The following is a 22,666-nucleotide window of genomic DNA, read 5'->3' on the forward strand; positions in this document are numbered from 1 at the left end:
TGGGTGGGTCCTAATCCAATAAGACTGCTGTCCTTATAAGAAAGGGATAGACAAGCACAAAGGGAAGGCTCTGTGAAGACGCACAGGGAGAAGACAGCCATGTGAAGATGGAGGCAGGGATTGGCGTGAACCAAGGAACACCAAGGGTTGCCAGCAAACACCAGAAGCTAGAAGAGGCAAAGGACTCTCCCCTGGAGCCTTCAGAGAGAGCACGGCCCAGCCAACACCTTGATCTAGGACTTCTAGCCTCCAGAACTGTGAGAAAATAAATTTCTATTGTTTTAATGCCACCCAGTATGTGGTACTTCATTACGGCAGCCGCAGGAAACTAATATAACCACAGACGTGGGCTTGACTGCCAATGACCAGAAAGAAAGTTCTAGATCAGAAACACTTCCGGGGATGAGGAAGTAATCCTGGGAGTTTTTATAATAATTAAGTGCATTAAAACAAAACAGCACAAATTAGGAAAAAAATCCATGTACAGATATAAATAATTACTGCAGAGTCAAAAGATAAATTTGAATCATCTCCAATAGAGGCAAAAATGTTGACGATGATGAACTGAACATAATTTTGTAAGGTGCTACAAGGGTGCCCCTGTTCATAGGTTTTCATGAACATAAAGCTCTTTTATCTTCACAACCATATCTGGAGAGAAGTCTCTGAGTTTCACCTCCCCTCTCCCTACCAGGATGTCTCCCCCTTGCCACCTGCCTATTAAATAAAATTTGAAAGTCACAGAGAAAAAGAAAAGGAGAGAAATTTTACAACAAAGTAAGAGAAATTAAGTATATAAAAAAGCAGAATAAGAAGTTAAAAAAAAGAGAGAGATTAGGTTATAACAGAAACTATGACTTTCATAATAAAACAAATAAACAAGGCAAAACTAAGGTAGAAAAAAATTAAGGAAAAAGTGTTTAAGCCAGACAATAGAACAATTAAAATATAAAAATTAGGAACCTGAAAGACAGCAAATAAAATAAGGAAAAGAGGTTAAAATCAATCAAAATTGAGGTCAAAGGAGAAGGAAGTAGACAGAATAAAACAACCTATACAGGATTCAGTTGAAAAGAAAGCAAAAATAAAGAACTCTAAAAGGTAAACTGATGAGAAATAGATTTTTTTATTTCTCCAATTTATTCTAAGAAAGAACTGACATGGTATATTGAAAAATAAAACTAAAAGCAAAGTTTATAGGAAACACATTTATAAGCTAAAAGGGTTAAATGAATGACCTTGAAAAGCTAACTTGCAATAAGGGAAATTTAAAAAGAAAAGCAAGAAATATGGCAAAAATTATAAAAGTTAACCAAAAAGAAAAAGAGTAAATGGAGAGATATATTTATATGCCATATTTCTAGGTGGAAAGAGTCTGGATTAAAGATTAATTGAAAAGTTACAAAAGAAAAACACCAGATGAAAATATAGAAAACTCTCCAATCTTGAGTAAGGAAAATCTAAGCAAAATATGAAACCCAGCAGCCAAATAGGAAAGGATAGACAGATTTATTGCATTTCTGTGTGGTAAAAGACAATATAAACAGTATTAGAAGAAAAACAGAAACTGAGAAAAATAGATTTGCCACCTTTGTGCCAGAAAACAGGCAGGATGACACGTGGTTAAGAACACGAGTTCTCCAGCCAGTAATCCTGGGTCCCTCCCAGCTCTGCCACTCACTAGACGGCAACTTACTTAACAGCCCTGTGCCTCAGACCCCTCCTTTGTACAATGAGATCATCACAGGGGCTGTGGAGGATTAAATGAGTGACTATTCATACAGCACATAGAACAACGGCCCATAAGTAGTAGCTACTATTGTTAATTTATATTGAACTTCTATAAATAAGAAAATAATAGACATCCCAATAAAAAGGATTAATATATACGAGCTGCCAGTTTACAATAGAAATAGAAATATCCACCATTAAATATACAAATATACTCAGCTTCACAGTAAAAGAAATGCAAAAATAAGCCGAGGTATTATTTCTTTATCAAAATGGCAAGACATTTTAAAGTATTAATGTCCAGTGTTGGTGAGGGTCTGGGTAAACAGATTATCTCATATATTTTGAGAGTATAAATTGTTACCACCTTTTGAATAACAATTTGTCAGTTTCCACCACAATTTATTCCACACTGAAATTCCAACTGTAGACATTTATCTTTCAGAAATACTTCCACAAGCATGCGTGTGTGTGTGCACTCATGTGCGTGTACAAAAGTGCTCCTTGCAACGGTGGTTGTAACAGGAAAAACATCTGAAAAACCTAAACGTCCATCAATCGGAGGTTGTTCAAAAAAATTATGATATGTCCATAGAGCACTTAAGATGAGGCCTTTTAAAAAAATATGGCTGTATTTATACCTACTAATTTTAAATGAATAAAGCAAGTTGCAAAACAGTATGTGTACATTTCAAATATACAGACTGTCCCCGACTTGCGACGCTTGGGTTTAGGATTTTTCAGCTTTTTGACGGTGTGAAAGCGATATGCATTCAGTAGAAAACATAATTTGAATTTTGAATTTTGATCTTTTCTCAGAGTGGTGATATGGGGTCTGATCCTCTCTCGTGATGCTGGGCAGTGGCAGTGAGCCACAACTCCCAGTCAGTTACGCCAGCCGGCGGGTAAATAACCAAGACACATACAACCACTCTACACCCAGACAACCATTCTGCTTTTCACTTTCAGTACAGTATTCAACAGATAACATAAGCTCTTCAACACCTTATAAAATAGGCTTTGCATTAGGTGATTTTGCCCAACTAGAGGCTAATGGAAGTGTTCTGAGTACATTTAAGGTAGGCTAGACTAAGCTACGGTGTTCAGTAGGCTAGGTGGATTAAACACATTCTTGACTTATGATATTTTCAACTTATGATGGGTTTATGGGGACATAAGGAAGATCTGTATGTATTTATATGAGCACAGGGAAATGCAGGGTATGTACCAAATTGTTGACAACAGTCCCCCTTTGGGAAGGAGCATGAAAATTGAGGAGTGGGGGAAATGGAATTTTTACGTTTTACTTTGATGCATTTCTGTATATGCAAGTATTTTTCAATTAAGAGTACATCTTTTTTGTAATTGGAAATAATGCAAATCTGGGTTGAAGAAGCTACTACAATAAGTTTTTTTAAATAGTCAAAAGCAATAAAAATAAGAATAAAATTATATAAAGTAAAAATATCCACATTATAAATAAAAAGAGAAAGAAAAAAAGAAGTGAAATGAGCTCAGTTGGGCTTTCTCAGTAGAAAACATCTTCCCACAGTGAGGTGTTCTGGGTCTTTCTGGGCAAGGAAGGTGACCTCTGAACAATGGTAAAGCCACACACTGGTCCTAGACACAGAGAAGCCCAGCATGTGGTCCCTACGGCTGTTCTGTGGAACAAGGACTTTGGCCTGGTTCCCTCGGAGGCCTCATTCTGTTCTAGAATTCTTTGGTCCTGAATGATGCCCTTATAGAAAGTAAAACACTAACAATTCAGAAGCAGGCGACTCTTGCACTCAGAAAGGAGGGAATCAGGAAGCATGAACAGCCCTAAACTCTGAAGTCAATTTTTCTAGAAAACATGAGTTGGTCTACAGAATGCTGTTTTACATGAGCCTGAGTTGTCATTAAGGGTATAGATGCCATCAGGCTGGGCACCTGTGGCTCCTTCCTCCACACTGATCTTCCGTGATCCCTAGCAGAGCTCAGGGCTCCTGCACCCTGCACGTCCCCAGGCGACCCCAAATGGACCAGATCCTCACCATGAGAGCCTGCATCTCCGCACCAGCTAAGGTCATCCGCAATGTAACCCAGCAGTGTGTCTTCCAGGGTGAACATCTCTCGCTGGACCTTCGTGTACTGATGCGCCAACTTCTTTGTTTTGCTCCAAAAGACTGTCTAAGAGAGAATAAACACAATCTATTATTGAGATCAATTTACTAAGTCAAAAAAACTCCACTGAATTTGCATCTTTTTAAATGAAATAAAACATAGGAAACATCAGAATAAATCACCTATAGTAAGAGTAAGTGTTGCGGGTTTCACGGATCTCTGTGTGTGAGAATGAGAGAGAGTACATGTGTGGAGGGCGTGTGTGTGTGTGTGTGTGTGTGTGTGTGTGTTCTCTAGGTCACGATGTAAAATGAAGTTATTATTCTGGATTGCAGGGAAAAAGTCTGAAAGCCACTGATCAAAATCTTATAATAAACCTAAGCTCCAAACACATCTGGGGGAGGCATTAGGTAGTTCCAAATTCCTAAAGTTCTCGGCAAAACAATTTTTTCTAAGTGCTATTTTCTGGGAGAAGTGTCCTTTGATTCTTAAAAAGTTCCATAACCCCTGCTTTTTTTCCCCGAAATCTCCCCTATCCCCTTACAAAAAAAGGAAAAGAACAAATACAGTGAGTTTTTGCAGGGTCCTGTGTAAAGGTGCAGAAAGTCAAATTTCAGAACAATCTCCTGCTCCATGGATCTAATCATTCTTAGTGGGAGGCAGTGGAGGTTTGAAGCCGGGGCCCTGGAGTCATGCTGCCTTATGAAACCCAGCATCACTGCTCACTGGCTGTGTGACCTTGGACAACCAAAGAATTGCTAAGCCTCACATTCCCCATCTGTAAAATAGTATCGATAATAATTGTAAGGAACGCCTGAGATGCTGAGATGAAATGAGACAATGCAAATAAGGTGCTTGTCCCGTGTCTGTGGCCAGTCACTTATTCAGCCAGTGTCCCCTGGTGATGATTTACCAGCAGCTACTCTGTGTAGGGCTTTGGGCTTGGTGTACCCACCGGAGCTCCATAGTCGCTCCAGCTCTAACAATGGGAGGAGACTCTGTAATTTGTGACTGGCTTAAGGGCTTCGTGAAGATGATTTGGGGCACATTGAATTTTCACCTTAAACACTGACTTTAGAAAAGATGCACTCCATTACAGACCTTTTCCAGTATAATTAATGTATTAAAACCCAGGCCTCTCTGGCTCTAAATCTTGGGCCATTTACATTTCAGCTGGTCACTTTCAAGACCATCAAACTTGAGTAATCACTGGTCACCTAAACTTGCCAAGCCTCAGTTTTCTCTCTAGTGAAATGGGATTGCTGATGTCTGACCTGCCTATTCCACAAGTTGACTGTGAAAACCTAACAGGATAAGGGTTCAGAAAGTCCTCTGTAAGCAAAACAAGGCACTCAGCGAATGCAAAATGGCATTGTTGGTATCATCATAATCATCATCATCATCGGAGGTCAGGGAGAGTTTTGCAGTTCTATAAGGTGGATTATTTTTGTTTGGGTTGGGCTGGGGTTTGTGTTAGGTTTGTTTTGCCTGATTTTTGGCTGACTCTCCTTTCCTCTTTCTCTGTCCCCAGTTCTCTCTCTTACCTCCAGTCCCCAGATGTTCTAAATCCTAGTGACATCCTGGTCTCCCAATGGACCCCAAGTTCTCTCCCTGCCAACCATGCCTACATCCTAATATACAGATTTTCCTCTTCCCTCATCCTGGTCAAAATGTGGTCCCATGACCTCTTCCCTTTGGCTTTTATCTTCAGTTTTTAAATCCATAACTTGACCCAGTTACCTTGTCACAAGGCACAATTTGATTCACCAGTTTCATCAGTGGGTGGTAGTCTTCCTCTGTCGCACTGCAGGGGTCCTTAGAGATAAATGCATTCCTGAATGCCTCCCTGATCTTTTGGCAGTCTCTATCTCTGTGAGGTAAAACATGGGAAATAAAAGATGAATAATTAGATTTCAAACATATGTTTAGAGCATAATTACCCCCCAAAAAATCTGTGTGCCAAGTGGTTCACATACATCATCACGTCTCATGTGTACAACAGTTTTATGAGATAAGCATCACCCTCCCTGCCCTACAAGGTCCCTGCACTTGTGGGGCTTACTCTCTGGTTAGAGAGACAGACAGTATACAAACAAGCAGATAAGCTAACGAAATAAGTATGGATTATGATAAGTATGCAGGAAATCAGTGGGGAATATTGAAGCAATGACCACTTTAGGGAGGCTGGTCTGGAGAGGGCTCCCTGAGACTAAATGTTGAGAGGGAGTGCATTCCAGACAGAGGGTGCCGCAAGTGCAAAGGCCCTGAGGCAGAAAAGAACTTGCTGATTTTGAGGAAGTGAGAAAAGTACAAGGGGAGCGGTGGTGAGAAATCAACAAAAATCGTCAGCCTTTCAGACAAAGAAACGATTTCAAATTTTACCTAATTACCGTGGGAAGGCAGTGGATAGGTTTAAGCATGGAAGTGGCCTCATCTGATTTTTGTTTTTGAAAAAGTCACTCTGAAAAACTCTGTGCCAGCCCCAAAGATGGAGCAAAGTCTTTGAAATAGGAATTCCAACCCCACGTCCTCTCCAAACAGCCCCTGGCAGTGAAAAGGCAGGCTGGCGAAGCAGCAGAGATGGAGGGGAGGGAGGGATGCTGGAGAAGATTGCAGCTGGACCTTCCCTCCTGTGTCTGTGTTAACTAGTGCACCTGAGCCCATCATTTCCTGGGGGGAAGGAAGTGGGTTTCCACTGGGAGTGCTCAGACATGGTTATCAGGACAAACTCCAGCCTTTGGACCCAGCATCCCAAGTACAGTACCAGGTCAGGCAGCTAAACCTGGGGGAGTAAAGACGAGCCTCTCGTTTTCTGTTCCCTCTGAGCCTTCTCTGGCCCTGCAGGGCACTAACAAAGCAGCCATTCCAGAGGGTCTTTTGCCTTCCCAACTCAGGTTGGCCAAGTCGAGTGGATTATTCCTCCTGATAAGCCAAGGAATCAGAGGATACCTGTGAGACACAGGCCCTTACACCAAAGCCACCCTGTGTATGTTGGAGACTCATCTTCTCAGTCCAAAATAGCTGCTCCAGTTCCAGCCATCATGACTACATTCCAGCCAGCAGGAAAGGTTAGGGAAAAGAAAGGGAACAAGAAAGGAGGAGAAGGAAGAGAAGGGAAAAGTAACAGCAGCAATGGGCATGTGCCAGCTGCCTTTTAAGGACAGGTGCTAGAAGATATTCTTGCTATTTGCTCTTATCATATTTGGTAAAATGTAGTCACGGGCACACTTTGCTACAAGGAAAGATGAGAAATGCAGCCTTTAATGTTGATGGCCATTCCACATGAAAAAGTACAGTTTTACCGCAATGAGATATCACCTCACACCTGTCAGAATGGCTATCATCAAAAAGAACACAAACAACAAATGTTGGTGAGGATGTGGAGAAAAGGGAACCATCCCATGCTGTTGGTGGGAATGAAAATTGGTACAGCCACTGCAGAAAACAGTATGAAGGTTTCTCAAAAAACTAAAAATAGGACTACAATATGATCCAGCAATTCCACTTCTGGGGATATATCTGAAAAAAATCAAAAACACTAATTTGAAAAGATACATGCACCCCAGTGTTCATAGCAGCATTATTTACAAGTTCCAAGATATGGAAGGCCCTAAGTGTCCATCAACAGATGAATGGATAAAGAAGATGTGGTGTATACATATACGATGGAATATTACTCAGCCATGAAAAAGAATGCAATTTTGCCATTTGGAGCCATATGAATGGACTTGGAAGGCATTATGCTAAGTGAAGTAAGTCAGACAGAGAAAGACAAATACTGTATGATCTCACTTATATGTGGAATCTAAAAACTGCAACAAACGAGTGAATACAACAAAAAAGAAGCAGACCCAACAGATACAGAGAATAAACTAGTGGTTACCAGTGGGCTGGCGGGACAGGCAATATAGGGGTGGGGGAGTGGGAGGTACAAATTATTGGATGTAAGGTAGACTCAAGGATGTATTGTACAACATGGGATATAGCCAATATTTTATAATAACTGTACATGGAAAGTAACCTTTAAAAATTGTATAAAAAACTGAAATAAAAAAATCCAAAAAATTTAAAATAAAAAAATCATGAAAGCACAGTTCTAATTCTAGAGAAGGGGTTGGCCTGCAGGCTCTGTCCCAGGAAGGTACCACCATTGTCCCGTTTTACTGATAAAGAGGAAACTTTGAGGCTGTGAATTTAACCAATGTGCCCGAGGTAACATGATCAGTAATTGGTAAAGCGGAACTGGACCCCAAATCTGTGGGAGGCTCCCACATGGCTACAGCCTTACCGGGCAGGCTATTAAACTGCTCCAGCCTGGTATCCTCATCTGTAAGAGGGAGATAAGAACTTCCCATGCCTGGGAAGTTTTGGAGGATTAAATGAGATAACAGTTGGCATGTCCCCCGGGCCCCGGCTCTTTCATGGACGCCCCTCCCCTTCCCCAACATGCATGGGACCTTTCATCTGCATCACTGCTGGCCTGCGAAAGCTCTGCCGGGAAACCATTATCCACTTGGCTCTGCCCATACATTATATATTTAAGAGAAAAACGTTCTTACGTTATGTACTTCGACATCAGTCCACGTTTACGGGGCACCATCACGGGAAGTTTAGAGCAAAGGTGTTTGGCGGCTGTTTTACTTTGGAGGACCATGTTTTACTTCAATTAATGTAATGCAGTGGCCCTCTCAGGAATTTCCTGTTCTGATCCCAACTCCCTCGTAAACTCTTCTGCCTCCCTCCTCAGCCACAAAGAGTGGAAGAGGAGAGACATCTCCTTGACGTGGAAGGACAAGAGAATTTTCCACCACAAAAAAGCTGGCAGTTCAGAGAAATCACCACGCGCTGGGCACCTACCATATACCAGATGCTTTCACCACCAAAAACGGGAGAACTCACAGACCTCCAAGAAGATTTTTATGCTTTTTAGGTATACAGACCCCTTCAAGACACATTACCTTAAGAATTCAAGAAACCCCAGGTTAAAAATTAAACAGAGTTCCTTGTTTAGGAGGAGCAGAGTTTAGAACATCAGAGTTGAAACAGACCTTGGAAGAGTTTATAACTCATCCATCTTCCCTTTCACTGTCTGAGACCAGAGCCTCCTACATGCCCCAAAAGTAAGAGGAAATGGGGAGTGGTGATGAGAAGGTTGGGGGCAGGCTTTATGAAGCCACTTTTCATCCTTAAAATCTGGGGGGAGGGATAAATTCGGAGTTTGGGATTAAAATATACACACTACTAGAAATAAAATAGATAACCAACAGGGACCTACTGTATAGCACAGGAGACTATACTCAATATCTTGTAATAACCTATAATGGAAAAGAATCTAAAAAAGAATATGTATCTATAAATATATACATATATAAACAATCACTTTGCTGTATGGTTGATACTAACACGACATTGAAAATCAACTATATTTCAACAAAAAAAAATTTTTTTTAACCCATTGTTTACTTTATTTATTTATTTATTGCTGTGTTGGGTCTTTGTTTCTGTGCGAGGGCTTTCTCTAGTTGTGGCAAGCAGGGGCCACTCTTCATCGCGGTGCGCGGGCCTCTCATTATCACAGCCTCTCTTGTTGCGGAGCACAGGCTCCAGACGCGCAGGCTCAGTAATTGTGGCTCACGGGCCTAGTTGCTCCGTGGTATGTGGGATCTTCCCAGACCAGGGCTCGAACCCGTGTCCCCTGAATTGGCAGGCAGATTCTCAACCACTGCACCACCAGGGAAGCCCTCAACAAAAATTTTTTAAAAATCGAAAGTAAACATTTCACTGTGGATGAGCAACAAGCATTTTAATTGGTAGATAGATAGGAAGATAGATGGATAGAAAGAAAGAGGGAATTCCCTGGCGGTCCAGTGGTTAGGACTCCACGCTTCCACTGCAGGGGGTGCGGGTTTGATCCCTGGTCAGGGAGCTAAGATCCCGCATACAATGCTGCACAGCCAACAAAAAAAAAAAAAAAAAAAAGAAATATAGATAGATAAAAATAAAAAGAAATTAAGACAGAGGGTACAGAGATGTCAGCAGTACTCATTCATACATGTCATTGCAGACATGGGCCTCAAGTTCACAAGTGTGGCTGTAAAAATGTGAGCCCTTAATTTAGTTATTTTTATTTGCAAAGCCCACAGTCCTCATTTTTGTCCCCCTGGGTAGAGCACCATTCCATCAAATCAAACGGCAGCCAAGCAAAAGCTGTTTCGAGCAAGCAGGCTGGTTTCGAGGAAACAGAGGGCCTCAGGATCCCTGTGTTCTGCGGGGATGGAAGCAGATGTCTCTAGCTAAAGAGGCAGCATGGGAGAAGTAAGAACCATTTCTGAGAGTTCAGTATCTTTCTTCTCTTCAATAGCTCCTCTGTTCCAAAACTAGAGGCTTTAATTGTGATACTTCTAGGGCGGCCTGCCCTTCCCTCCGAAGGGGATCGTGAGCCCAGCGGCTGCTCCTGAGAGCTCAGGCCATGCCTGTGGCTCCTCCTCATGGTCACCTGGCCCAGAAGGGTTGTTGGACATCACCGGGTCCTGTGAGCTCTGGCCGCACATGAGGATCCCCTGGAGAGCTTTGGGAAACACACAGTGCCTGGCTCTGGACCAACCGAGGCAGGATGAGGGAAGGGGAAGAGAGCAGAACCTGCAATTTTCCAAAAGCTTCCCATTCCCACCTCCTCCCAGGCCCCTGGAAACAGCCCTCCTACTGCCTGTCTCAATGAATTTGAAGACTGTAGTTATCTCCTATAAGTGGACTCAGACAGTATTTTTCTTTCGGTGACTGGCTTATTTCACTGAGCATAATTACCTCACAGTCTGTTCATGTTGTAACATGTGTCAGAATGTCCTTCTTTTTTCAGGCTGAATAACATTTCATCGTAGGTATTCACCACAGTTTGTTTATCTCTTCACCCATCACGGGCACTTGGGTTACTTCCTCCACCCATCCTTTCATTCCACAAATACTTACCGAGGGCCTACTGCTAGCTTCACAACAGACACAGGGCTAAAAAGATAAATACACACCATTTCTATCTTCAAGACACTCATGTCAAGGTCTAGAGCAGACAAAGAACAAAACTCATTACAACTAAAGCACTGGTGGCTTGCCCAAGGCACTAAAATTTGCAAACAAAATAGAGAGTAGAACATTTTCTCATTTTCTACTACCGAGGATAGAAACAGATTTAAAAAAGAAAAACAAAAACTTGATTAAATGTGAATCAGTATCTTCATTTTGAGAATGATTTTTCTTTGTTTTCTCCCCCAATTGTTGTGACACACACAAAATTGATATGTTTATAACCTCGGTGGGTTTCTCTTTGACCACCTGCTGGCTTTGCTTTCTTTGGTGGGTTCCAGAGTGATTAGTGATTTGTACCCAACAAAAAGGAGATGTTTTATAGAGCGCCTGTACTCAGCGAAATATAAAGCAGTCTTTGAACAAAGTTTTTATACAGAGCTTGGAATAGTTTGGGTGATGTTTATTTTACATTAAGTGGGAAAAGTAGGCCTAAACTTAGAGAAATAGAAAAAGAATGGCATCAAACTGATCACTGGAGTTGTCTCTGGGAAGAGAAATAAAGGGGAATTTCCTCTTTCTTCCTATATTTTTCTGTTGGCTTACAGCAGAAATGGATTCTTGAATTATGCAAGTAACCTAAAAAAGAAGAGGTTACATTTTTTTAACTGAAGAGCCGGTACGATTACAATCAATTTTTAAAAAGTGGAAAAAAACCCACAGTAATCAAACCATGTCTTAAAAATAGTAATATCTGGTTGCTAGGAGTATAAGGGTTGCTTTGTGACCTTTTCTTCCCCATATTTTGAATGTTTCTATAATAAGCATATATTACAATGCGGGGCATGGCAAAACTTTCATTTTCTTTTCAAGTTGCTTGAGCTGTTAGACCAAGCATTTGAGACTCTTGGAAGGTCTTAGAACATGGGAACAGCTCAGGTCCAAACCCCCGTGGTCACCACCTACCATTTCTGTGCCGTCTCCCACATCTCTGGCCCAAAAGATGACATTTCTCATTCCTCATCTAGTTTAATTCAACACCAGGCGAGACTTAGTGCTGGTGACCCAGACCCATTTCTCAAGACCTAATGACATGAAATACGGGGTGAGATGAGGGCTAGGGCCATGCACCTCTTCCAGGGCATCTTTCTTTCCACTTTAAAGACTTCCTTGCATCCGTAAGCAAAATCGGATTGTCAGATCACACTCTCACTTATCCCAGATTGCACCCAGAATCAAACTTTGTGAATAATGTCAAGGAGACGGGTCATTGAGAAGCTCAGACAAAGCAAGGACAGGTCGCAGGGTCCATTCTGTCCTCCTTCCTGGCCCAGAATGATAGATGAAGTTACCAAATGAGGTTTTGCAAGGTTCCTCACACAGCCAGAAGCACTGAAGTGATGAGGTATCTCCATTTTATTCTCCGGAGAACTCTACAGCTTCCATGATTTTTCAGAGACTCACACCTCACAGATACTGCATTTATTTTCTATCAGTGATCCTTTAACCAAGGACATCCTGCTGAGGGCATTCAAGAGATAAAAGTCTCTTCATTCTAACGAATATCACTAGTGTATCTGCCCAGAGGGCCAGTTGTCAAGGAGATCCCAGCAGCTCACTTGCCTTCCTTTAATTCCCTCAGGGGCATTCCTCTTCCTAAATAAGTAAATTTAGCTACTTTAACTCCTTCCTCCCTGGGTCCCAGAGTGCACCAGGTTGTATGTGTGTGGAGACGGTGGTGATGAAAAAAGAGAAACTCAGCCCTTGACACGTGGGAGCTGGCCTGGCAATGGTAGGAAGGCCTTGGTGTTCTCCTGTGGACCACAACTCCAGGACAATGACATCAGGTAAGGCCACTGTGTGACCATGACAGCACGCCATGTGAACAGACAAAAGCAATGTCCAAACCGCACACACACAAATAAAGTGACCCAATATCCATTCATTGTAGCTCATATGAGTGACTGCTGCTTCTTTACCAGTTACAGCTTCAGCTTTGCTTCATTCTTCCAGCCTGATAGATAAGATTTATTAAGATTCCCTATCACAGAATTACCCCCTTCCCCTCTGCTTCCTGGCAGCACCCAGGCAAAGCCAGACTCCTCGAACCTTTGCCAAATCTCATAAAATAAGCCTGAGTCGTACAAGTCCTTTCTATCATCCTCAGACAGAGCCCTCCCCTGCCCCTGTGGGTCCCTACGGTGAGCGCTCAGTCTTCTTGCAAAGAGCGATACACCCACCTTGTTCAACCACAGTGTAGTGGGTGGTCTTGGGGCTTGGGGGAGGTATTGACGGTAACCCGCAGTCTGAATGGGACATTAAAGAATCGAAAGGTCTGTAAAAATCATCACACCTTCATCAGTGTTTATGCCTGACAAGCTCCGGGAGCAGCTTCTGAAAGGCATGATTTGTTAATAAGCGACTTTCCGTGTTGAGCTGGACTCTCAATCTGATAGCTGTTTTCTGTTGGCCTCCTTAACTGGTGACCTGAGGGTCAATGCATGCAGGCTGGGCACAGATGTCAGGATTCAAGGTCAGTGGGATGTCCTGCCCCTTCCTTCCACTCAGCTCCTTCCAGCAGATGCCATTACCCATCCCCCGAGAGTACTCCCTCTTGTTCACTTCTCACCCCTTCTCCCTACCTCTGACCCACCTAGGTAGGTTGTCTCCCGTGCCCAGAAGTCATGCTAGAAGGAGGAAGGAGGGGGCACGAACATCACAGAGCACTCACCATGTGCCAGGCGCTGAGCTCGGTGCTCACCTGAATGCATCCAATTTCACTCTCACACCAGCCCCACGGGGGGCAGGGGTACAATCCCCTGCTACTGTGGCTCAGAGCTTAGTAACCTGCCCAAAGCCAGTCAGCAAGTGGCACAGCTGCCTTATGTCCAAACTCTGCTCTTCCTGCTAAACAATGCTGCGTCCCACAGGAAATGTTAAATCATGTCCCTACCTATCCCCGGAACAAAGTGGGTCCTAACAGAAAGGAGGACCTAAGACCCCAGAGGGGTTGTCGTTTCCCTGTAGGTCACATAAGAATTTGAAGACCAGAATAGGAACAGAAAGTAAGTGGAGTAAGAGGGGATGGGGCAGAAAGTGTTAAAAGTCTTATCCTAAAGCGAAGAAAACAAACAAACAAACAAACAAAAAAGATATATTTGGTGGTTAAATCCATTTTGTATGTTGTCAGCCTACTTGAGGCTTTATAACTCTGTAATGTCACCTCTCTCTAAACCTACATCCTTCCCATAAGTGACAATTATATTTCAAAGTCCCCATCAATGGAGCAACATCACCTTCATAATGTGTTGCTCCCCGGGGAAAGTGCTCACATCCCAAATCCTCTTCCCTAAAAGCACTTGAATCTCAAGGGGTAATTACACTCAGTCTGTGAATTGTCCTGCTGTTATGTCCTGCAGGGCAGCTTGTCTTGGACCAAAGAAAACGTGCAGGTTAACTCAGCTATGAAGTCTCAAATTTGAGGCTACTGGAAGCCTGCATTGAAGGTGAAGACTGCCACCTAGTGGAAGAAGAGAGTAATGGTCGGCGTTCACTGAGGCAATTAACACTTCCCTAAGTAGGGTCTTAAAATCAGACTCTTCCGGCTGAAGGAAAGCTCAGAAATCATTAATTCATCAATCTGGCAAATATTTATTGAGCATATACTATGTTCCAAGCGCATTTATGAGTAAGTAAGATACACCACTGAACAAAATACACAAGAGTCTCTGTCCTGTGAGAATTCCATTCTACCAGAGCAAAACTGACAATAAACCAATTTTCAGCAAGACTGACAATAAAGATAATGAATGTTATAGAGTATACTAGAAATTTATAAATTCTATGAAGAAAAGGAAAAATAGAATGGGATAAGGGTGTCAGAGGTTATGGGGGAGGAGGTGTCTGGTTTTGGCATTAAACAAGGAGGATAGTAGATGACCTTTCAGCAAAGAATTGAAGGAAGCAAAGAACTTAGTCATACAGACGTCCAAGCGAACAGCGTTCTGGGCAGAAGGAACAACCTTCCCAACAGCCCGAGTGCTTGATGTGTTCAAGAAACAGTAGAGAAGCCAGTGTGGCTGGAGCAGAGTGAGCAAGGCGGGCAGTAGATAGAAATGAGGTCAGAAAGGTGATGTTGCCCCACTGAGCAGAGTTTCATAAGCTTCTACTCACTGAGGAGCCATAGAGGATTCTGAGCACAAGAGGTACATGATATTACTTAAGTTTCAAAAGATTTCTCTGACTGCTTTGTTGAATATAGTCTGAAAGAGGGAACAGGCAGAGAACGGTAGACCAGTAATCCGGGCAAGTGCCCATGGTGATTTGGACCAGGGTGGTAGCAGTGGTGATGGTGAGAAGTGATAGATTCTTGATTCATTGTAAATTTCCTAACAGATAGGATGCATGGTGTTAGAGAAATAAGGAGTCAATGATAATTCCAGGGTTTGGGGCCTGAGACACTGGAAGGATGGGGTTGCCATTAACTGAGATGGAGAAGGCTTTGGGTCGACGTATTGATCAGGATACATAATATACTATGTAGTATATATTATAACATATGCTATATATGAAATACTACATATTATATACTATATATTAAAATTATATTCTACATATTATATCAAAGTAGGATATATACATATATATAATTATAGGAATGCAAAAATGGGAAATATTGAGCCATAAATTTCACAAAATATATGCAAGACTTGTACTCTGAAAACAAAACATTGCTGAGAGAAATTTTTAAATGACTAAGGAAATAGAGAGATATCCCATATTCATGGGTTGGAAGGCTCAATATTAAGATGTTGCCAAATCACAAATCAAAATTTCAGCATGCTTTGTTAAAAATATTGGCAAGTTGATTCTAAAATTTATGTGAAAATACAAGCTAGCCAAAGCAATCAAAGGAAAAAAGCTGGAGGACTTATATTATTTGGCTTCAAGACTTGCTAAAGAGCTTCAGTGATCTAGACAATATAAGAGTTGTGAAAGGATAGCTATAGATCAAGGAAATAGAACAGAGAGTTCAGAACATACATGGTACTGTAGAGTGAATTTTGTGTCCCCCAAAATTTGTAAGTTGAAATCTGTTTCCCAAGGTGATAGCATTTGGAGATGAAGCATTTGGGGTAATTAGGTTATGAGAGTGGAGCCATCATGAATGGGATTAGCATCCTTATAAAAGAGACCCAGAGAGTTTCCTCCTCCCTTCCTCCATGTGAAGACCCAGAGAGAAGGTGGCCACCTTTGAACTAGGAAGTAGGTTCTCAGCAGACACTGAATCTGCTGGCATCTTGATCTTGGACTTTCAGCCTCCAGAACTGTGAGAAATAAATTTCTGCTGTTCATAAGCCACCCAGTCTGTGGTGTTCTGTTATGGCACCTGGAATTGACTCAGACATGGTCAACTGACTTTCAGGAAAGGAGTCAAAGAGATTCAGTGGGGAAGAGAAAGCTTTTTCAATAAATGATACTACAGCAAATAGGTTTTTCATATGTGAAAAAAATGAAATTGACCCTTATTTCACACCATACACAAAATTAACTGGAAATGGATCAAAGACCTAAAGCACAGTTATATAAGAAAAAATGAACAAGTTGGACCGTATAAAGATTTAAAAAACAAACTTTGCTTTTTAAAAGACTCCATTTAAGAAGATGAAAAGGCAAGTCATAAAGTGGAAGTAAATATTTTCAGGATACATCTGATAAAGGACTTGTATTCAGAATACATAAACCACCTACAACTCAATGATAAGAACAAAAACCTAATTTTTTAAAGATTGGGAAAAGATTTGAATACATACTTCAATAAGCCCATGAGATAATGTTCAACATCACTAGCCATGAGGAAAATGCAAATTAAAACCACCATTAAAATACCATGGCAAACCCATCAGAACACTTCTAGCAGGGAAATGTAACAACTAGACTATTCATACCCTGATAATGAACACACAAAACTATACAATTACCTTGTGAAACAGTTTAGTAGTTTCTTAAATAGCTAAACTACATGGTTCAGCTATTTCATTTTTGGACATTTACCCAGGAAAAATGAAACCACGTGTCCACACAGTAACTTGTATACTAATATTCATAGGAGCTTTATTCATAATACTGTATCCAAAAAGTGAATACAAGCCAAATGCCCATCAACAGATGAACGGATAAACAACTTGTGGTATATACACACAATGGACTACTCTTCAGCAATAAAAGGGAAGGAACTATTAATACATACAACAACATGGGTGAATTCAAAAATATTATGCCAAAACCATGAAAGAAGCCAAAGACAAAAGAGTGTGTAGTATGTGATTCTGTTTATATAAACTTCCAAAAAACTGTAAACTAATGTCTACTAACAGAATGTAGAGGTACCCTACTCAATGTCAAGACATCAGTAATTTAAGCAATGTGGAGTGGTATAGAGAAAAATAGATCATAAAACAGATTAGAGCCCAGAAATGAACTGATAAACCTGATATGCAGCAGAAATGGCATTATAAAGCCCTTGATAAAGGATGGATTATTTGATAATTAGTACTCGCACAACTGACTATCCATCTGTAGGGAAAAAAATGAAATTAGGTTCCTACCTTATACTACACACAAAAATATATTCCATATGGATAAAACGCTTAATGAAAATCAAACAAATTTTTAGATTATATGTGATACTTTTGTGACCTCTGGTAGAAAATAAGTTCTTAAATAACACACAAAAGGCACAACTATAAAAGATAAATATGATTACATTAAAATCTTCTTTAAGACAAAGGACCCAATAAATAAAGTCAAGAGTCAAACCACAGATTGGGAGAACATATTTGCAATCCACATAACTGACAAAAAATTAGAATCCTGAACGTATAAAGAAGAAAAACAATTCAATACAAAAAAAGGCAAAAGACAAAAATAGGCAATTCGCAGAGGAAACCAGAATACCAATAAATGCATTAAAAAATGATCAATTATGTTAGTAATCAGGGAAACAAAAATTAGAGCCACAAAGAGATGAGCAAAATTGTTTGACAATTCCAAGTGCTGGTGAGGATGTACAGTAACAAGTAAATTCACACTGCTTTTGTGAAAGGAAATTGATACCACAAATTTGGAGACCTGTTTGGCCATATGTAATGTGACAGACACTGTTGCTTCTCAACCCAAATAGATATTCCTCACCCTTCTTCCCTACTGGCAAAGCATGTCTCCTATCATAGTGATTCCAAATATCAAATACTCACTTCGCAAGCCTCCTCTACAGTTTGGGCAGCCATGTGAGCCAATTCTGGCTAATGAGATTCAAGGGGAAGCACAGAGGCAGTTGAGGAAGGGCTTCTGGGAAAGATGCTATTTCCTGATAAAGAGACTTGCAAGGAGGGCACTCTTGCCCATCCTCCTGCTCTCTGTTCCTGGGTATCACTCTCTAAGGACATAATGCCTGGAACTGCAGATGCCATCTTGTGACAAGAAGCTCAAGGATGAAAGCCACCCTAGGGAGATGGAGGAGTGAAAGGTCCTGGGCCATCAGTGAGCTGCTGAACCTACCCAAGGACCACCCCACTTCTGATAGCTTGTTATGTGTATATATAAAAAATCTCTTGCTTTAAACCTCTTACAGTTGAGTATTCTTTTACTTGCAGCCAAAAGCATCTTAATTGGTACACCCATTGTTATGGGCTAAATTGTGTCCCCTAAAAGATGTTGAAGTCCTAACTCCCAGTCCCTCAGAATGTGACCTTATTTGGAAATAAGATCTTCGCAGAAGATCAAGTTAAGGTGAGAGTAAGGGTGACCCTTAATCCAATATGACCAGGGTCCTTAGAAAGGGAGGAAACTTGGACCCAGAGACAGACACACACAGAAGGAAGAACACGTGAAGACACAGAGAGAACATCATCTGCTAGGCAAGGAATGCGCAAGGCTTCTAGAAATGAGAGAGTCAGGTAACAGCGTCTTCCTCACAGCCCTCAGAAAGAGTCAACACTTCTGACACCTTGATTTCAGACTTCTGGCCTCCAGAACTGTGAGACAATAAATTCCCACTGTTTAAGCCACCCAGTTTGTGGTACTTTGTTGTGGCAGCTCTAGCAAATTAATACACCCAGTAAAGGTGTAAATGACATACTCTATGAATTAGAATTATGAATTCTGCCTCTAGGTAAACATCTTAGAAAAAAATCATAAGCACAAGTAGACATGTATGTTTTAGCATTGTTTATGTCAGCAAAAACTGAGAATAAGGGAATCTATTAATAAGTAGGATACGGTCATTCAGCAGGGTACTATACAGCAGTTAAAATTAATGAACTAGTGCTCATATAGCAACATGAATAAATCTCTAAAATAATGTAATCAAAATCACCAAAACATATTGGTAAGTGGAAAAAGCAAAGTTTATTCTACAGGGCAAAAACACAAAATAAATACAAATTAAAATTAAAATTCAGTAACATATTCCCTTATCAGATTGGAAAAAATCAGAAAGTTTGAAAACATCCTGTGTAGTGAGTGTATGAGGAAATAAACTCTCATTGCCTCATGAAGAGAATTGCCTCATAAAGAGAAATCTGGCTACGTTTTCAAAATGTAAAATGGCATATTTTTTGACTTAGTGATTTTGCTTCTAGGATTCTATCTTACATCTCCAAGTATTTTATTGCAGCATGGTTTGAAATATATTGCAAAAGTTTTAAAACAACCTAAATGTCCATCAGTACAAGTCTAGAATATGGTAAATCTATACAGTGGAATACTAATAGAATGAGACAGAACTACACTGATAATCAAGATAAACTGGTAAGTGAAAAAAAAGTGAGACAGAGAAGAGAGGATGTGTATAGAAAAAAAGAATATATGAATATAGGCTTATACAGTCAGAGAACATTTCTAGAAAGATACAAGTGAAACAAGTAGTATTTGCCTCTGAGAAAGAAGAAAAGAAAATTGAGGGGAGAGGTATTTTGATTTTTATCTATAGCATGTTATTTCTTTAAAAACTAGGGAATAAAAGATCTGACAGAAATATGACAAAAGTTTTATTGTCTGTTAATTCTGCACAATGTGTAAATGGCTAGTTGTAACATTGTTCCATGAATACTTCAGTGCATTTAACACTTTCATAATTTAACACGTTTAATTTTTTTAAAGAAAAGAAGGGAGAGGAAATATGAACTGGGGAATAAGGAATATTGAAGAAGGAGAAAGTGGTCCCTTGAATAGGAAGAATGAAGAAAACTAGACCTGTCAAATACAAAAAGTACAATTTTTAGCTGTAAAGGGATATGTTCATAACCTTGGTTTCCAAAGCACCTTTTAAAATTTTTACCAAGAAGTATTAAAACATGAAATCAGATCCCCAAAATGCGATTGTCTTTCATCTAAGTCTCACATATTCCTTTGTAGTTTTAAATCTCTCCCAGTTTCAACTGTATGTCTTCCGTCTTTCTTTACTCTTAAAGGATCCCCAAGGAGATTTCATTACTGCTCTAGACAACTTAATTCATAAACAGATGTTTACTCCTAGAAACCAAGATAATGCAGGAAGCAATTTTATTATGAATTTCACAATATTTACACCATGAGGTACCAAAACCAGAAATGACTTTATAACATTGGCTTATTAGTCATAATAAGAGAAAACAAACCTTTGAACTATATCAAGACAAATATGGACCATGGCCAAGTAACTGTGTTGGGGGAATTGTTAATATCTCTTCAAATCAAGCTTTACTAATTGCTTCAAAACATCCAAAGACTAAAGATGTAGGCAGCTTTCTGCTATGTGGATATGTCATGTTTGATACAGCAGGTAAGAAGTGGAGAACTAAATTTAGCAATTCTTGAAATGCCTCATTGTAGAAGAAATTTGAATTATGTCTATAAAACTAATAAGCTGAAGCCATTTATTTAAGCAGGTATATAGCTTTCTTTTGTGAAGCTCCTTACTTTTTTTTTTTTAAATGTGGTATGCCCCACTATTTAGAATTCCACTTGGGGGGGTAAGTGATTTTGTATTCTTTGCTATATTTTAAAAGTATTTTTCCAAATATTCTAAAATGGGCATGTTTTACTTTTATAATTAGAAAAAAATGTCATTGGAAGAAAAAAGAATGTCATTCTCATGCTCAATTTATTCTTCAAGTTTCTGACCTCAGTTTTCACTTTCTTTTTTGTCTTTAATAACAAGATTCTCATCATCCCCCCACTTCCAGAGCAGGTATTTACTAGTGATATTTTTTTGAAAAAGATGAGCCCCTATTCCCCACTCATATCAACTATGAAAACTCGTGAATATAATCAATCCTTCCCTTCCAAGCCCTTAGTCTTTGAAACACACACACACACACACACACACACACACAGGAAAACAATTCTTGATTCATCTCTCATTCAGTTTCCTGTTTTGTTCTCACCATCTTGCATCTGTTCTTTCCACCACAGCTCATTTAAAGAAAATTTTGTCCTGGTTGTTTTCTACCCTGATCTAGGTCTAAGGTAAGAAATAGATCTTTAACGGCAAGAAAAAATGCACGACCACTTCAAATTCATTTATTGCAAAAAATCTCTTAACTAACCAGTATTTAACTGAACCACTTTCTGTTCTCTCTGTACAAGTTGCCTATCTTCTACACAATTAATAGGCTACTTCTAGTATCCCCAAGAACTTTTATTTTCACTCACTTGGTTGTTTATTTACCTATTCTTGAATATGTTTATGCTTGTTGTTTTTGCTTTAATTACATGCTTTCATTAAATTGTTCATAACTAAATTGGATAAGTGGAAAAAGAAAAAAACATGTTTTCTATGAAAACTAAGTTGAATTTTTTGGTAAAAATGACCCAGGTGAGTCACTTTAAAAATGTTGCTGAATTTGATATTGGTAGTACAATTGTCAAAGACCTTAGGAAACTGTAGAAATCTAGAAGCATTCTTTTTTTATATATATAAATTTATTTATTTTATTTTTGGCTGCGTTGGGTCTTCATTGTCACATGCAGGCTTTCTCTAGTTGGTCCTTCTCTAGTTGCTGCGAGCGGGGGCTACTCTTCATTGTGGTGCGCGGGCTTCTTATCACGGTGGCTTCCCTTGTTGAGGAGCAAGGGCTCTAGGCGCACGGGCTTCAGTAGCTGTGGCACGCGGGCTTAGTAGTTGTGGCTCGCGGGCTCTAGAGCGCAGGCTCAGTAGTTGTGGTACACGGGCTTAGTTGCTCTGCAGCATGTGGGATCTTCCCGGACCAGGGCTTGAACCCATGTCTGCTGCCCTGGTAGGCAGATTCCTAACCACTGCATCACCAGGGAAGCCCAGGAAGCATTCTTTACTTAGACAACTTCTCAGTGGACTTTAAAGAAGCTGGCTCTTAAGCCCCAATTTCTTCCATCTTGAATCCCTCCTTATCCATCCAACCAGAACACTATTTCTGCTCTCCTTTCCAGCAAGACCCCTGGCGAGAGCTGTCTATGTACAGTCTCCAATTCCTCTCTTCCCATCTTTTTCTTGAATCCATTCCAGGCAGGCTTTCACCATGACCACTCTTCTAAAACTGATCTTGTCAAAGTTATCAATCCATTGGTCAATTTTCAGTTTTCATCTTGCTTAACCAGTCGGAATCACTTGAATAAGACAACTAACACTTCCTCCTTATGAAACATCTGCTTGAATTTCTATGCACAGTTGACTTCCACATTTATATCTCCAGCCCAGACCTCTCCCTAGTACACTAGACTCATAGAAACCAGCTTCCTATTCAATATCTGCACTTGAATGACAATGGACATTGCAAAACTAATATGTACAAAGCCA

At 40.3% G+C, this 22,666-nt stretch overlaps 1 protein-coding gene and 1 long non-coding RNA gene across 2 annotated transcripts in view; one reads left to right on the plus strand and one right to left on the minus strand.

The window, feature by feature from the left end:
- Nucleotides 1-22,666, plus strand: part of LOC309661939 — an 82,064-nt gene that overhangs the window by 44,812 nt on the left and 14,586 nt on the right. Inside the window, exon 2 of the long non-coding RNA XR_014264385.1 lies at nt 2,551-2,636. This is a non-coding gene — a long non-coding RNA (uncharacterized lncRNA). The remainder of the gene's footprint in view (nt 1-2,550; nt 2,637-22,666) is intronic.
- CD38 (CD38 molecule) overlaps nt 1-22,666 on the minus strand; it is a 58,615-nt gene that overhangs the window by 12,087 nt on the left and 23,862 nt on the right. The window contains exons 3-4 of the mRNA XM_082464064.1: nt 5,575-5,704; nt 3,765-3,900 (exon numbers count right to left, since the gene is read on the minus strand). Coding sequence (XP_082320190.1) covers nt 3,765-3,900; nt 5,575-5,704 — 266 coding nt within the window. The remainder of the gene's footprint in view (nt 1-3,764; nt 3,901-5,574; nt 5,705-22,666) is intronic.

The sequence above is a fragment of the Balaenoptera physalus genome (assembly GCF_965194825.1).
Source record: "Balaenoptera physalus genome assembly, chromosome: 5".
Classification (NCBI taxonomy): domain Eukaryota; kingdom Metazoa; phylum Chordata; class Mammalia; order Artiodactyla; family Balaenopteridae; genus Balaenoptera; species Balaenoptera physalus.